Below are 15,884 nucleotides of genomic sequence, written 5' to 3'. Positions count from 1 at the left end.
TGGGCTATTTAAGTTTGTTTTATGAAAAACTATATTTATTATTTAGGTTTTATATTATTTTTATTATTTTGGATTTTTTTTTTAGTTTCAATTTAGTCTTTTACTTTAAATTGGGTTCATGAAAACCCATTAGTTATTGTTTAAGATTTATTAAGTGTTTTGGACTTTAGTTTTTATTGGGCTTTGTTTTGGGCCTAAGGTCTAAGATCCATTAGGGCTATTTAGGGAGAATAACTCTATTGTAAGAACTTATTTTTAGATGGATGATTATAGATATTTTGTTACAACTTTACTTATATGTTGTGAGGTATTCTTATATTTTTTAGTTCTTGAAAAAAGTAAGTTTAACTTATCGAATAATAACTATCTTCATGTCATCTTTCTTATACTTTTTATTTGTGATTTGCTAATCGTTGGAGGGTTCAAATTCTAATAGAGTTGGTACTTTAGTTCAAAGAAATTGTTATCTCATACTCTTTTATCAAATTTGATTTTTGACTTTTCTGGATTGTGTCAATCTTGTTTGCAGATTCTTAGATCAATATCTCCATGCAATTCGCATCATAGCTAAAAATAAAATAAGTTAAAAAAACAATGTTAATCTATATTAAATTTTCAAACTCATGACCTAGAACATTAGAAAAAGAGAGACATATATGAAAAACAATAAAAGTCAACTCCTAACCAATTAAATGCTATATGATTAACTTGGAAAAGAATATTAATTACATAAAAGGATCCAAAACAAAAAAAAATGACAATTAAAAAAATAGGGATAAAAATTAAAATACAAAATAAATTTTATTTTTGATTGAAGGGTGAAATTAAAAAGAAAAATTAATTAAAAAAGACCAAAAAAATAAAGCCCAAATAGGAAAAAAAAAATATAGCAAATTAGAATTGAAGAATGAAATTGAAATAAATAATTCTTCTACAAAATGGATAAGAAAAAAAATTAAAAATTAATATAATAAGAACTGAAATTGAAATGTCAATACCAAAGAGGGTTAAGTTATAATTTTTAAGGAAGGAGAGAGAGAAAAAAATCCAGCAGTGATAAACTGGATCGCTGTCGTCAAGATGTGTTGCACCATTAAGAAAAAGATGTGGTGGTGTATCTAATGAGAAGGTCAAAAAGCATTTTTAAATGTAGGGAGGTGCTACACACGCCACTTAGAAAAAAATTTCTTCAGTGTTACCATTTGTATTTGGTAATATTCTAGTAATGAATTTTTATGTTGACTTTCAATCTTTCTTTTGTAAGGACATGAAGTTCTTTAATTTCCTTTATAAAATAAGATGCTATTTTGCCATCTAAAAGAATTATATTTGTTGGATTGGTGCTAGAATGCAACCTAATCACTTAAAGTTCACAATAAATATTATACTTGTGTATTGGGTAATCAATTGCAAATGAAGACTTTTTCCTTGCTTCCTCTTCAAGAATACATTGATGGAATCTTCTTCATCCTTTGCTAGAATTTGTTTTTTTAATGGGGGCCAGATTACACGATAAGAGTAGCTTTCCCACATCTCTAAGTCTGAATATCTTATCATTTCGAGGGCTTGAACATAAAAGCTTTGCATGGAAATATAAGGTTATAACCACTTAGAGGTAAACCAATCTATAATCAGGGTTTCTATACATCAATTTCTTTGAATAAATAGTTTCTTTTAAAGATAAAAAAATTAGATGTGTTGATAAGATTCAAATGAGAAGAAAGGAATAATAACCCTATTATATGTTTAGATTGTTAGTTTAATATGCTTTGTAACCAATCAGTTGGTTACACGTGACACTATTATATTCATGTAACTATATATTTATTAATAATAAAGGTTTAATTTATCTTCAATATTCATATAATATTAGATTAATAAATCTAATATTTGATTTATGAATCTGAAGCAAAAATCAAGTTTATGGAATAAAAATGTTTTGCAAAGGACATTATGTATATAAACTAGATTCTAAAATAATTTAGCATAGAAGAATCTAAGATTGGATTTTTATCTATTTTGTATGGAAACACCTCCCTCCAAAGATATGTGTTCTATGACACAGGTTGAGAGATATATGATGGAAATAATATCATATACTTGGCTATAAGATCTATTAATGGAGAAGATAAACTAGAAGTTCAAAATTATTTGAATTAATATTTTTTTAATAAAATATTGATAATATAATGAATCAAATAATTTTGAATTTCTGGTTTATCTTCGATAAATATTGAAAATATAGTAAATACCAATCAATATATGTTTTACTTTTAATGGTAGTACTCTAAGTTAAAATAATTTCAAATAAGAGAGCACAACTAATTTTAGAATTGAATAAGATTACACCTCCAAGTTCGAGGAAACAAAGAGGTTGTTTGGATTAAAAAGTACATCAATGAACTAGATTGATTTCTAGTATTGTTGATTCAGTTGCCTTGTATTGTGATAACAATAGAGCCATTGTATAAATATAAGAATTAAGGTCTCATTAATGATCCAAACAAATACTTAAGTAAGTCTATTTGATTTTATAAATCAATGAAATGAAAGATGTAAAGATAGAACAAGTATTCACCAAAGAGAATTTAGAAGATCATCTTACTAAGTCACTACCTATGAATAAATATTAATGCTACATGGAGAAATATGGTATTAGATACATGATTGATTGACTTTAGTGCAGGTGAAAGATTGTTAGTTTAATATCCTATAACCAATAGGTTGGTTACACATGATATAATTATATTCATGTAACTATATATTTATTAATAATAAAGGCTAATTTATCTTTAATATTGATATAATATTATATTATTGAATCGAATATTTGATTTATGAATATAGAGTAAAGATAAAGTTTATGGAAAAAAAATAATTTGCAAAGAAAATTATAAAGTTGTTATAATTATGGAATTTGTATTACATCAAAATATTATTTCTAAAATATTTATGGTCGATACTCTCTTAAATATTATATATTTATTAGAGTCGTTAAGACTGATACATATTATGTTTTTTTTTTAATGAAAAGAACCAGCTATTCTCATAAGCTGAAGTATAAGAGATACCTAAATCTAATATGTATGTTCTTGTTATGAGACATGTACACTCAATTGACCCATATAAGAATTTTATATGAAGAAATGACATGTATCCATAGAAAGGCTCATGTGACAATTGTATAAGCGGTCCTTAGACTTGAAATGAACAGACAATAGATATAACATAAATTATATAATCAAAAAAGAATTCATCACCCTAGGTGAATTAGAGAAAATATTCCACATGTTCTTAGATAATATTGATTGTTAAATCCTTGCATAAGGTGGAATAAGATTTGAAAAGAATTTTAGATCTTATTTAAAAGATCAAATACTATAATGTTGTGAATAAATATAATTTAACATAACTGACATACTTCGTGCTAAAATATTTAAATAGAAATATTATTGAGAAAAAGATAATAATTACACTGAGAAACTAATTACTAAAAGGTTAAGTTAAACCACTTCTAGCTTTTTTAATATTTGGGAGGTCATGACACATTATTAAAATATGTACTTTATCTTCAAATATAAATTAATCAATTATTGAATTGATAATAAATTAAATTATTTAATTTATTTAATTTTATTTATTTACAATTATAATTTATATTTATACCAGTATATTAAGAACCCAATGGATCACATATATTATGAGCTATTAATTATAAATTAAACTTGAATAGTTAATCAAGTATGACTTGATTGAAAATAATTTTAAAAATTAAGCAATTTAGGGATTATAATTTCAGTCATATATTAATCAAGTAGGGAGTTGATACATTAAATTTCTAAATCTATCCTTAAATAATAAATGAATATTATTTAAGGGGCAAATGCATATTTTCCATGTATAAGATTGTTAGATTCACTATAAATATAAAACTATGCATTTTATTTTTTAGATGTTGTTTATTATAGAAAAACCATGCAGTCACATAACAAAAAGCTAATACTCTAGATATAAGAATTTTTTTTTTTAAAATAAAAATTTAAGATATTTTTCATTGGTTGTTTATATGAATTATCATTAAATGCTAGACAATTAAACAACTTGTAATTTACAACAATCTAACTTTTAAAAAATTATTCAAAATAAAAAAATTTATATTTTTAAATAATAAATCATTAAATAACTTAATATATATCTAATAGAGTTCTAGAAACTCCTAAATATTATTTTAAATTTATCATTTCCATACATGTATAAATTACGGCAACCCACTAAATCTAAATACTACCGCATACAGATGTTATCGGAAGGGATGATGTTGAATTGACCGATTAAAAGCTTCACAAAACGAAACTGCTAAGTTGTTTTGGTTCATTATTTTGTTTATTTCCTCTAATCATGCACATAAACATTGATTTGTTAGCTGGGCAAGCTCCTGCTAATTGAGTTTTTGCTTAATGCGATAAATGAAAATCTTTCATTCATAAGAAATATAAAAGAGGAAATGAATTTACATTACTAAGATAGAATTGACCTTTCTCAATCTTGCATAACAAGCTGCTCTTCTTCTTTGCTTCTTCCTCATTTTTTAGCATGATCTGATAAGAAAGATGATAATTATAGTACATTGTCGCTACTGACAAAGATTACCCGAAACATGTCATACTTGATAACAAAAGAAAAGCGTTCAAGATAAGGTAGTATGGTCCTCCTGTAATCGGAATTTAGAATCCATGAATAGCAAAAACGCAGAGATTTCCATACATAAAGACATGCCACTCTAGGCTGCTGGACACTTTTGCAAGTCAAGCATACTCCAGAATTAGCACCTTCCATCTTAAGGAACTGAGACTTGAATAAAGCTAAGTTGGCATAGGAGAGGTCATTGATATCGTCAGCTCTCGGCGATACTATTATGCTCATAGAAATTGTGTCTTCTGTGGAAAGTCTTGCAGCAGAGGAATCATCTCTTGATTCTCCAGCGTACGCATCAAAAAAGCTATGTTCAATCAAGATAGCCATGCTTGATATGTTTGATAACATAGATACCTTGTGAAATGTTGCAGGAAATTATTAGAACCTAGACAAATGATGTGATGCCGTAATCCTAAATGACAGCCAGCTGTGACTCAAGGCACGTGCCCTTGAACAAGATTGAAACCTCTACTAGAAAGAAGGGAAATGATACAATCACAATCACTCATATTACAGGATGATAAATGCATTATAAATGAAATTGATGAAAATATTTCAGGAGTAACTGTTGTGATGTAATGATGCAATCGCATTCTCACCATTTTCCCGAACATTATGTTTAAACAAATCACAACTTAATGGAAGCATTAAAATCTGATTGTGAAGTTGATAGACTAGCATGGGTGTCTCTAAAGAATTTGCGCTGCAATGCTGGTTGCCTTTCAAAAATCTTACAAGGTTTTGGGAGGATTATTGGTTATGACAAAATGAGCCGAGGTTTTCTTGTCTATATGCTTTGCGCCTTCTTATTGGCACCATGTCTGTAGAAGAACTACATACAGTAGTTAATTTATGATTGAATGGAGATGGGTCAATATTATGGAAATAGACTCACTTCATTATCCAGATGTTGAGCCTATATCCTATACCGTGGATACCTTCATAATACAACTCAATCAGGAAGACGATGGTGAGTTAGGGTCTGCACAAGTTGATGTGGAGAGGAATAATACCCATCTGACTCTGTGGACTCAAAAGCGGATGTTTTTTAGAGATTGGGCCTTGGTCCCATGGACTCTCATAACCAAACGGCAGACTCTAATGACGAGTGTGATATGGATTGTCAGCTTACTAATTCTTAAGTAACTCAAACAAGTAGATATCGAAAGAAAATATTTCTTTCTAATACAGTAAGCTTACAGAACATGGCAGACAAAGTAGAGGAGTCCTCAATGGATACTGTAATTTGCATGGGAAACATCAGATGCCTACCGGGACAGATGATGCACATTGTAGATACAAGAATAAAGGGCGATGAGGTCTGCAATATGATAGCAGTTCGAACATTTTTGGAAATTGGTGGTGGCACTACTCTGGAACATTTCACAGAGGATAATAAAAATCAATTGGAAAGGAAGGTTGCGGATTGGAATGCTATACAATAATCATATCTGAGGAGGTAGCTCGTTGGATTCGTATTGCTAATACACATGAATATTTTCTCTTGGAATGTCTGTGGTTTAGGATCACTGTAAAATGTAAGGCTATCTCTAAGGTAACGTCCAACCATGGTGTTGAGGTTTGCTTTATGCTAGAAACAAAAATGTCTACTTGTATAGGTAGTTTGATTTATAAAATGTGGAATGTGAATGAAGTGAAATGGTAGGCACTTGATTCAAAGGGTCGTTCTGGAAGGATGATAGCACTTTGGGACAATTCAAATTTTAATGCTCACACTGTGGAATATGGACTTGGATGGACAACAAATGGCTACAGGTTCTGACTGTACTGTGGTTGGTGTTTATGCTCCTTGCTCAGTTCAACATCGCAAACATCTCTGGAGGGATCTCACCATTCTGAAGTCTGCATTTGATGATGTTCCATGGTTCATGATTGGAGATTTCAATGGGACACTAGCAAGAGGAGAGCGCAACAATGATTGCTTAAATGTTGCAGGATCCACTTCATTCAAAACATTCTTAGAAGACTGATTTACTTGAATTTCTTTTAGCTGGACATCGTTTCACATGTCATATTGATCATGCATTTGCCTCTCCTGTTTGTCATCTATAGTTCAGTGGTTTGATGTTGCAATGTCTGCCTAGAGGACTTTTAGATCATTGTCAATTGCTTCCAAGGTGTCAAAAGCAAGAAACAGGATGGAAACCATTTTGGTTTCTAGTCTGGTGGTTATCTCATCCCCAATTTATGGAAACACTGAACTCGTTGTGGGAAGAAATTAAGCTACCTTGCCAAACACCTCTGTATTTGGAATAATAAGCTTCTTGGCAACCAAGAAAGAAGGCTGCTTACTATACAAACAAGAATTGTAGTTTCAGGGGCAAAAAAAAAAAAAAAAACAAACAAGCAGAAAGTGTTTTGACAACAGAGGATACTTCTGTGTTGGGTAAACTAGTGGGAGAAGTGGGTTTTAAGTAAGCATACAGAGAGTATTTGGCGTCAAAAGTCTAGATAGAACTCGTGCAAACTGGGTGACTATAATACAAACTTCTTTCACATGATTGCAAATCTCAGACGAACATGTAATTATATCTCTCAGCCATTACTTATAATTAATGGTAACTCTCATATCACACCACCTGCTATCAATGAGGCTGTTGTTAGATTCTACTCTACAGCATTTGTCGAAGAGAGCTACCATGGGGCTTTTGGGATATAATAAGAAAATGAATCAAGAAACATCAAAATGGTTGGAGCGTTATGTGACAGTGGAAGAACTTAAAGCATCCTTGTGGGATTGTGATGGTTCCGAAATCTAGGGTCAGACGACTTCAACTTCAAATTCTACAGGAAAGCTTAGTGGCTGATTTATTAGAACTCAATTAAATTTTTTATAAAGTTTAATTGAGTTTATAGGAGGTTTGATTGAATGAAAAATTGAGTTTTAAGTCAATTTAGACTTTTAGTGGAAGAAATTAAAGTTTTAGGGTCAAATTATAATTTTGAGGAGTTGATTTGGACAAATTGGGGGCTCAATTGCATAATTATTGAAGTTTAATAGCTAATTAGAGACTTGATTAAAAAAATCAAAAACCAGGAACCAAATTGAAAAAGATGTATAAATAGAGGAGCTGAAATTAATCAAATAAGAGACTAAATTAAAAAAAATTAGAAGTTTATTGATCAATTAAGGGTTAAATTGCATGAATTTAGAACCAAGGATTGTCTTGTAAATAATGCTAAAATCAAGGGATCCAATTATAATTTACCTTCCAAGGTCCAAGTTGAAAATATATTTTTTTGAATTTAAAAATTGTGTCATTTCCTTGACAACTATTCATTGTCTTTTTCATTCGTGACGGTTTTGGTAGTAAATGCAATGAAGATGTTAGTAGTGGAGCTGCTTCAATCATAGGGCATGTCTCATGTCACCATAATGCATGCCAATTGTTACTTTATTATTGTTGGAATCGTTTGCATCCTCTGGCTATAAAAGCTAGAGGAAGGATTGAGTAGAAGAGGAAGAAAAAAAACACAGAGAGAAAGAAAAGAAAGAAAAAGAAAGAAAGAACATAAGAACAGAAGAGAACAGAAAAAGGAAAGAAAATTTGAGAGAGAAAAAGAGGGAGGAGAGTGAATGAAGCACAAGAGAAGGTAGGAGGAAGAAGAAGAAAATACAGAGAAGCCAAAGCAGTGTCCTCCACTAACCACCGCTAGTCTTCCTATTCGCCACCACCAGTTGCACCACTAGCATCAACAGTACCTCCACGAGGCCATTGTAGAGAAACAGGAACACCGTTGATAAGGGGAACAAAAAAATAGATTAAGAAGACAACATAGCAAAAACAGAGGAGAGAAGAAGGAAAAATGTCATCTACCACTATAGTCAACTGTCGAGACACTAATGCCATCGTGAACCATTAGCACCATGAAAGACAGCACGTCCATTTCAGGTAATTCTCTTCCCCTTTGTCTTTGTTTCCCCACTTCATCTCCTTGTATGCAAAACATGTATTGTGCACGTTTTTGCAAGCAAGAAAATATAATTACTCTATTACCGTGCATGATTATAGTAATCGAGTAATTGTATTTGGGCTAGATCATCAACCTAGTCCATACAACATTTTATTGGGCTGAGATCAGCCCAATTTCTTTTTTGGTTGGGACAAGCCTGTTGGGTCCATCCTCGCCACATGAGTCGGGCTGGGCCTAGCCTAAAAAAAAGAGGAAATTTGCTTTTAAAATATTTATCTTTCCGTATTTTTTTCTATTGAATTTGACTTAATATTGGTTTGTATTTTTATACCGTAAAGATATAAATACAATATTAAAGTACTCAGTTTTTATTGAAATATTGAATTTTAAAAAAAAAATATTTTTTTTTTCAAGTGTATGGCAAAGTATCTCAAAAATCATATCATATTTTTATACAAAATAAATTTCAAAAAACCTGTACTAGCATTTCAGCTTTAATAACTAATTTATTAAAGTCACGAGAACTAGATCAATATTTCAAAAAATTCAAAAAAAAAGTATTTTATTTTCTTTTAGTATCTGGGGTTACGACCTTATACGTAAGATATATTTCGGATATTAAATTCTTTCATTCAGGTTAGAATGGTTAGGTTTTACCCGATAAGATAAAGATCTCCTTGCCGAGAAAAACTTTTCTTAAACCATAAAGGGATTAACAACTAGAAAACACAAAATACCTTAGATTTTATCAGACAATTAAACAATATAACTTATCTTAAGTAGGGAATATTTGGGGTATTAATACCTTTTCTTTACACAACCAGTCCCCGTACCCGATCTCTGAGACCAGTTAAGGTTTGTAATGATCAAAATATTAGATGGCGACTCTAATTCTATTTTTTTATTAATAAAAAACAAAAATTCTTTATCTCTCTATATTTACTAAATAGATAAAAAATAACATATAATAAATATTTAAAAGTTGATTTATCATCGCAATACTGCACAGGAGCAACAATATCTATAGTTCAACTATGGCAAATGCTGCATATTGTAGACAAGACTTTTTGCTTTTTGTATATCTTGGTATTATTAGGTGTTTATCCTAATCGTCTCTCTACTTGGAAGCCTGTTATAACAGAATTTCGCAACAGACTTTCATCTTGGAAAGGCAAGATACTTAGCATTGCTGGGAGAATATGAATGATTAAAATTGTCCTTAATTCCTTGTCTTTTTATTTATGCCAGTGTTCTTGATGCCAAAAGGAGTTTATAGAATACTAACTTCTATTTAAAGAAGATTCCTATGGGCATGTGTTGCTAAACAAAGGAAAATATGCAAGGTGCAATGGAAGGTAGTTGTCAGAGAAAAGGCTAGAGGAGGTCTGGGAATAGGCTCATTTTTGGAAACAAATAAAGCTATGTTATTCAAGTGGTTACAGAGGATAAGCTCCTCACCTATAGCTTGATGGCAAGATGTTATCTGCAAAAAATAGAGACATATCTTTGAAAATGGTCTTCCTCTTATTAGCAAGTGGTTGATCATGTGTTCTGGCAACAAATCGTTGCTCTTATACACCTGGTATGGTTACTTTTGAAGCTCTGCGAGGTTGGTCTAGCTATATGGTGAGAAATTGACTGAATATTTCTTTTTAGAGTGATGGATTGTGAGGTAAGACTCCCATGTAATTCAAGTTTCCAAGACTACAGAAGGTTTCAAGTGCGCCAAAAACAACAATCTCAGAAATGGGATCATGGGTAAATGGCAATTGGGTGTGGAACTTACACTAGAGGAGGACTTTTAAGAGTTTTTGAAATTGAGCAGGGAATGTCTTTAAATCTGTTTCTTCAAAAGATGAAGCTAGATCAAACAAAATCATATTTGAAGGTATGGAATATTTGCAGGAATGAGAAGTTTATTAGAGACCTCAAATCATTTGTTGGAGCAGGGAATGTCTTTAAATATGTTTCTTATGTAGCAGCCATCTTTTTATCCTTGGAACAATCCTTTTGTCCATTTTGTACAGCTTTATTAGAGACCTCAAATCATTTGTTGATACAATTCCAATTTGCATGGAAACTATACACAAAATTATTTCATGGTAGGGTTTTTTGGTGTATTCCAAACACAATAGATGAGCTGCTGGTTCAATGGCTAATGATGGTAAAATGGAAGGTTTTAGAAGAAAACATGGAAACTACTCTCTTATGGTATTACTTGGAGTATTTGGTTAACCAGAAATAATTTGATTTTTAATGATATTCAACTAGATCTTGAATTTTACTTTTCTTTAACTCTCCATCGATCGGTTGTCTGCTTGGTTACAGAATTGTGAAGAACATTTCTCTTACACAGGTAATGACTTGAAGAGGGACAAATGCCTAAAGACAATATTGACAGTTCGTATGGTGTTTTGATATCGCGGTGGAGGCCTTTTCTTTTGTTATCTCTCTTTTTTTATTTTTTTTCTCTGTCTCTTTTACGTAAAAACTATATCCTTTCATGATAGCTATCCTCTGAATGACTAGCATGATTTTAATAATACCTTCAATTATATATATATATAAACAATCCAACGTAATGTTATTAAAAAAAAAAAGGAAAGGAAAAGACAAAACAAAAAATCCAACTTACTAGCTCTCCAGTTAACTCCTCTTTGTTTTCGCAAGATTTCTTCATCCATGCTCCATACCATACGATCTGAAGTGCAAAATAAGGTATTTTACACATTAAAGCGCTTGCAAACTTTCTAATTAAAATTCAAAAAGCAATAACACTTGTGAAAATGTTAAAAAGACAAAATTAGATTGACACAAGAAATTTATGCAAGATCATTTCAACTTTCCAAGTGATGGCATTTAACCAGACTGATTGTGCATCTCATCCAAGTGTTACCATGGAGAATATATCGATAAGAAAAAGAAGGAAAAAAGAAACTGCTGAAGTTATAACTTGTAACATTATTTCCAACTGGGAAAAGGCTATTGCACAACACCAGGGAGCAGCATTCAAAAGGCCACCTAATTGATGAGTCCTTTCTTTCTTTCTTTCTTTTTTCATATGGAGATGTAATTTAATTGGTCTAGTAACACAACGTAATTTCTTACCATATTTCCATGGATGCTTTTGAATATGGAACTTTGAACACAGCCAAGACTTTCAGTGCAAGAAGAGAAATGTTTTAGCGTCTCAACAAGCTCATCAACCAACGCAACTATTGGCCTGAAGATAAAAAAGCTTATCTCCAAATTTCTGTTGTTGAAAGGCACAAAACATGCCATCCCTTCCTTCTACAGAGTTTCTTTCTTTCTTTCTTTCTTTCTTTATTGTTCCTGTGTCTGGAATGAATCAAAAGGGGGCAATGTAAGCACTTGTTTTCTTGAAAGAGGGCAGTATTAGCTGAAGGGCGCTTGGATAAGAAAGCGAGCCATGTTGTGTGTGGATCAGTAGACAGACGATGCTGATTTTAGTAACAATAAAAATAAAGAAGAACTCAAATGGTCATGGCAATTGCCCTGGTAGAGAAAATTTACATGGGAGAAGAAAACTAAGAAGAAATTGAGGGACTTTGGAAATAGACATCCCATCAGTCTTGCCTTTTGACCGTTTCCAGATGTTAAAAGATCAATTAAGACAGAAGAAATTTCAAACTTTTTAATGCGGTAAGAAATTGGACAAGGCTCCATGGATTTCTGAGAAATATCAGACAAGATGCTAACCATTTTATTATCGAGCGTCGAACCGACCACATTCACTATCTATGAGTCTTCTCTTCTTGTGGCAAACAACAAAATTTTGACCCGGAAACTTCGAAGAAACTGCGAGGTAAATGGTCAAGCACTCAAGGTAGAATTGGACTTCCATTTGAGGATTTGAATATTTGACTTGGATCCTAGGACATGTGCAGTGAACCAAGACCATTGGAGATGACAGCACCAAAATCATGAAATCAAGGAATTGAAATTCCAGAATTTCTGATGAGGCTATCAAGCAAAAGCTCCATAAAAGACGCTAGCGGTATGGCAATCAATATATCAAAATAAGGTGTTCACATCTGACATCGGAAGTGAATTTCACATTAATAAGATGTGTATATTCATTAATGGAGTATTACTCCTACTTTTCAAGAAAAACAAAAAAATGAACATGAAAATTAAAGTTGTGTAAGTTTGTGGACGAAGTCTTGGTTTGTTGGAGATATATGGTAGTACTGGCAAGGCAGAAAAGCTATACACTTGATGGAAACGAAGCAATTTTAATTTGAATGCTTTTTCACCCTGCTCCGGAATTAAATTTAGTTTTCTTTTTACTTGTTCTAATTTTTTGTGCAAACATTTTACTTATTTCAATGCAGTTACACTTATATTATTCTATTTTTAATTTTTTATACATGTTTTATGTTTTACAATAGCTTATGTATTCTATTTTATGTTTAATAGTGCTATAAAATTACAGAATATAAAAAGAAAACAAAATAAAACTTTTTAAGCATAGTCTTGAGTAAAGGACTAGAAGAAGCATATTGAAAAAAGTCATTAGAACTAAGAAGTACAAATTCTAATTACATTAGGAATTCAACTTGAAAAAAAAATCCTAGTGAGATTCAAATCGTTCAAAGCAAATCTACTAGATTAGACCTCTATTTACTCATTAGATTATATTTGGAATAAAATTATAATTTAAATTAGGATAAAAATCATGCATTTTAAGTTTTTCATCTATATATATATATATATAATAGGTTTAGTAACTTGTCTAGAAAATAAATAATAACATGTTTGAAGTTAAGTCTGAAATCCATTAACAAACAAGCACAAGTCCAATTAATCTTTCCATGTTAGGATGATGACATGGTAGATCATTAATAATGTGGAAAGGGTCCCACAAGATCAAAAAACCTATCTAGAAGGTCAAATCCAATACACGAGTCATTATAGTCAAATTAATCTAATTAAAAATTAATTATTAACTAATAAACTTCTCTATTTCCTTAACTCCATATATAACAAATCCTAACCTCTAAAAAAAAAGAGAGATCAAGTTTAGAACATAGAGGAAGGGATTTTTTTTATCTTTTATCTTTTTTAAATTTGTGATAAGCTTAGTTTTCAATTTTAAGAGATTAGTACTCTTGAATTTAAATTATTATGAGGATTTGTGCTTAAAATTATTATATATCTAATTGTGATACATAAATATCTTATGTTTATCTATGATTATACTTGATTTAAACTTAAATATTTTATCTTGAGGGTGTAATTATGTTCTAATACTTATATCTATGTGGCATAATATCTTTACTTTCTATACTATAAATCATTAATTTTAAGAGTTTAAATTTGCACCAATTTGACACTCATCAAATTTTTGACATTGTTGTTAGGTATGCTAATCCTTGTTTACTTGAATCAAGCTTGTATTTTTATTTAGTTTAACTTACTTGGTACTTTAGCATATAGAATAATATTTTATTAGTCTATGCAATGCACCTTCTATTTTTCTAAAATGTATAATGAGTATATTTTCATATTATGTACAAAGAACCATATAAATTTATATGAATGATTTTACTGTTTATGGTTTTTTTTTTATGCATGTCTTCAAAACTTAAATCTTATTTTAAAGAAATGCATAGAAACTAACTTTGTTTTGAATTATAAAAAAGTGTCAATTTATGATTGAATAATTTATGGCTGTAGGACATATAGTTTTTGCTAAAGGTTTGAAAGTTGGTAAAGTTAAGATAGATATTATCTTATCTTTGCTTTACCCTACAAGTGTACGGGAAGTTTATTCTTTTCTTGAACATGTAGGTTTCTATCCGAGATTTATCAAAAATTTTTTTAAAATAGCATTGCCCTTTTGCATATTTGTGGCAAAGGATGCAAATTTCATGTTTGATTAAAAAATTCTTTTTTTTCGTTCACATTTAAAGCTCTTTCCTAGTAAGCTATGCTCTTGTTGGATTGGATATTTTGTTGTTAATAATATCTTTAATTATGGTGCTATAGAAATTTAAAGTTAATAAACAAATAAAGTGATCAAAGTGAATGGGCAATGTTGGAGACCTTTTATATAAAGGTGTTAAGGAATGTAATGTGGCAGAGATTAATTAGACTAAACCTTAAACATGGACATGGAGTCTAGCTAAAGACAATAAACAAAGACATTTATTGGGAGGTAGCCCATTATACAAAAACAACAACAAAAATTCAGATTTGTTTCACTTTGCTTTTCTCTTTTATTTTTGTCTTCTTTTTATTGTTGGTGTTTATGCATGATTTACCTAGTTTAGTTGAATTTGTCCATGTTTAGGTGTTTTCCTTTGATGTGAGATTACTTTACTTTAGTATGAGTGTTTCTTTTCTTTTCCCTGGGATGAGGCCTTAAATAGAGGAAAAAGATCTTCGTATATATATTTAAAAATTATGTTGGATTTTTATTTCAAACACTAAATGTTAAATTTTATATTTTAATCTCTTAATGGTTGATGGGAATACATGTATTATAAGTTTGAATTAGTTGAATTTAATGAGTTTACTTGTGATATTTGAAGTTTAATTTGTTCAGTGATTGTCTTTAAAAGCATATCATGTTGACTTGGTATATGATTTTATCTTTTGTGAGCTTTTGACCCTGTAACATGATTATTTGATGAGTGTTATTAATTCTTATGTATTTACAGAACTTGCATAATATCATGTAGAGATTGTATTTATATTACATGTGCATATGAATATGATAAGGGCCTGTAAGAAATTAACCATTTGAACCTAAAAAGCTAACTTGAAGAAACCTAACCTCTGTTTATTGAGAAATTTATGGTTAGGAATTTTGAGAAAGGTAGTTATGTGATGGAGTTTTGTGTTGAATTTAAATGTGATCAGTTTCGAGTGAGTCAAGTATCAAGAAAAAAAAAGATAAAAAGTTAAAACATAATGATGATAGATGAAATAAAAGAAAATATTATCTTTGTGAGTTTAATGAAAACATACATGAGAATTTGAAATAAAAATAAACTAAATATTTATACTTTCATGATGATGAATTTGAGTGCTTTGATGATTATATATTGTTGAGTTTGTTATTAATATGCTCTATTTGATTCTTTGGTTATTAACATGTTATTTACCTTTATCTTACCTTACCTTACCTTACCTTACCTTACCTTATCTACAATCTCATTACAATTTTGAATAAAGACCCTTTGATTTATGTGTTGCATGCAATACCTAGTAGTGGAGATAATATT

At 30.4% G+C, this 15,884-nt stretch overlaps 1 protein-coding gene across 1 annotated transcript; it reads right to left on the bottom strand.

Moving 5' to 3' along the window:
* Positions 1–4,458: 4,458 nt before the first annotated feature.
* On the bottom strand, positions 4,459–12,357 carry LOC105115401 (uncharacterized). Its single transcript, XM_011012275.1, has 3 exons — positions 11,740–12,357; positions 11,267–11,332; positions 4,459–5,049 (listed from the first exon to the last, which is right to left on the bottom strand). The coding sequence occupies exons 1-3, from the start codon at positions 11,911–11,913 to the stop codon at positions 4,618–4,620; spliced, it is 672 nt and encodes a 223-aa protein (XP_011010577.1). The 5' UTR covers positions 11,914–12,357; the 3' UTR covers positions 4,459–4,617.
* Between the last annotated feature and the right edge of the window lie 3,527 nt (positions 12,358–15,884).

Source organism: Populus euphratica, unplaced genomic scaffold (genome assembly GCF_000495115.2).
Source record: "Populus euphratica unplaced genomic scaffold, PopEup_1.0 scaffold692.1, whole genome shotgun sequence".
In the NCBI taxonomy this organism is placed as follows: domain Eukaryota; kingdom Viridiplantae; phylum Streptophyta; class Magnoliopsida; order Malpighiales; family Salicaceae; genus Populus; species Populus euphratica.
Note: the sequence above shows the minus strand (reverse complement) of the source record. Positions and strands in the feature narration are given on the sequence as shown.

Coding starts and splice junctions, on each gene's coding strand:
- LOC105115401 (XM_011012275.1), bottom strand. CDS start 11,913: ATGGCATGTTTTGTGCCTTTCAACAACAGAAATTTGGAGATAAGCTTT. Junction 11,333..11,739: donor AAAGCATCCATGGAAATATG/GTAAGAAATTAC, acceptor TTTGCACTTCAG/ATCGTATGGTATGGAGCATG. Junction 5,050..11,266: donor AGGAGTTAACTGGAGAGCTA/GTAAGTTGGATT, acceptor ACATTTCACAAG/GTATCTATGTTATCAAACAT.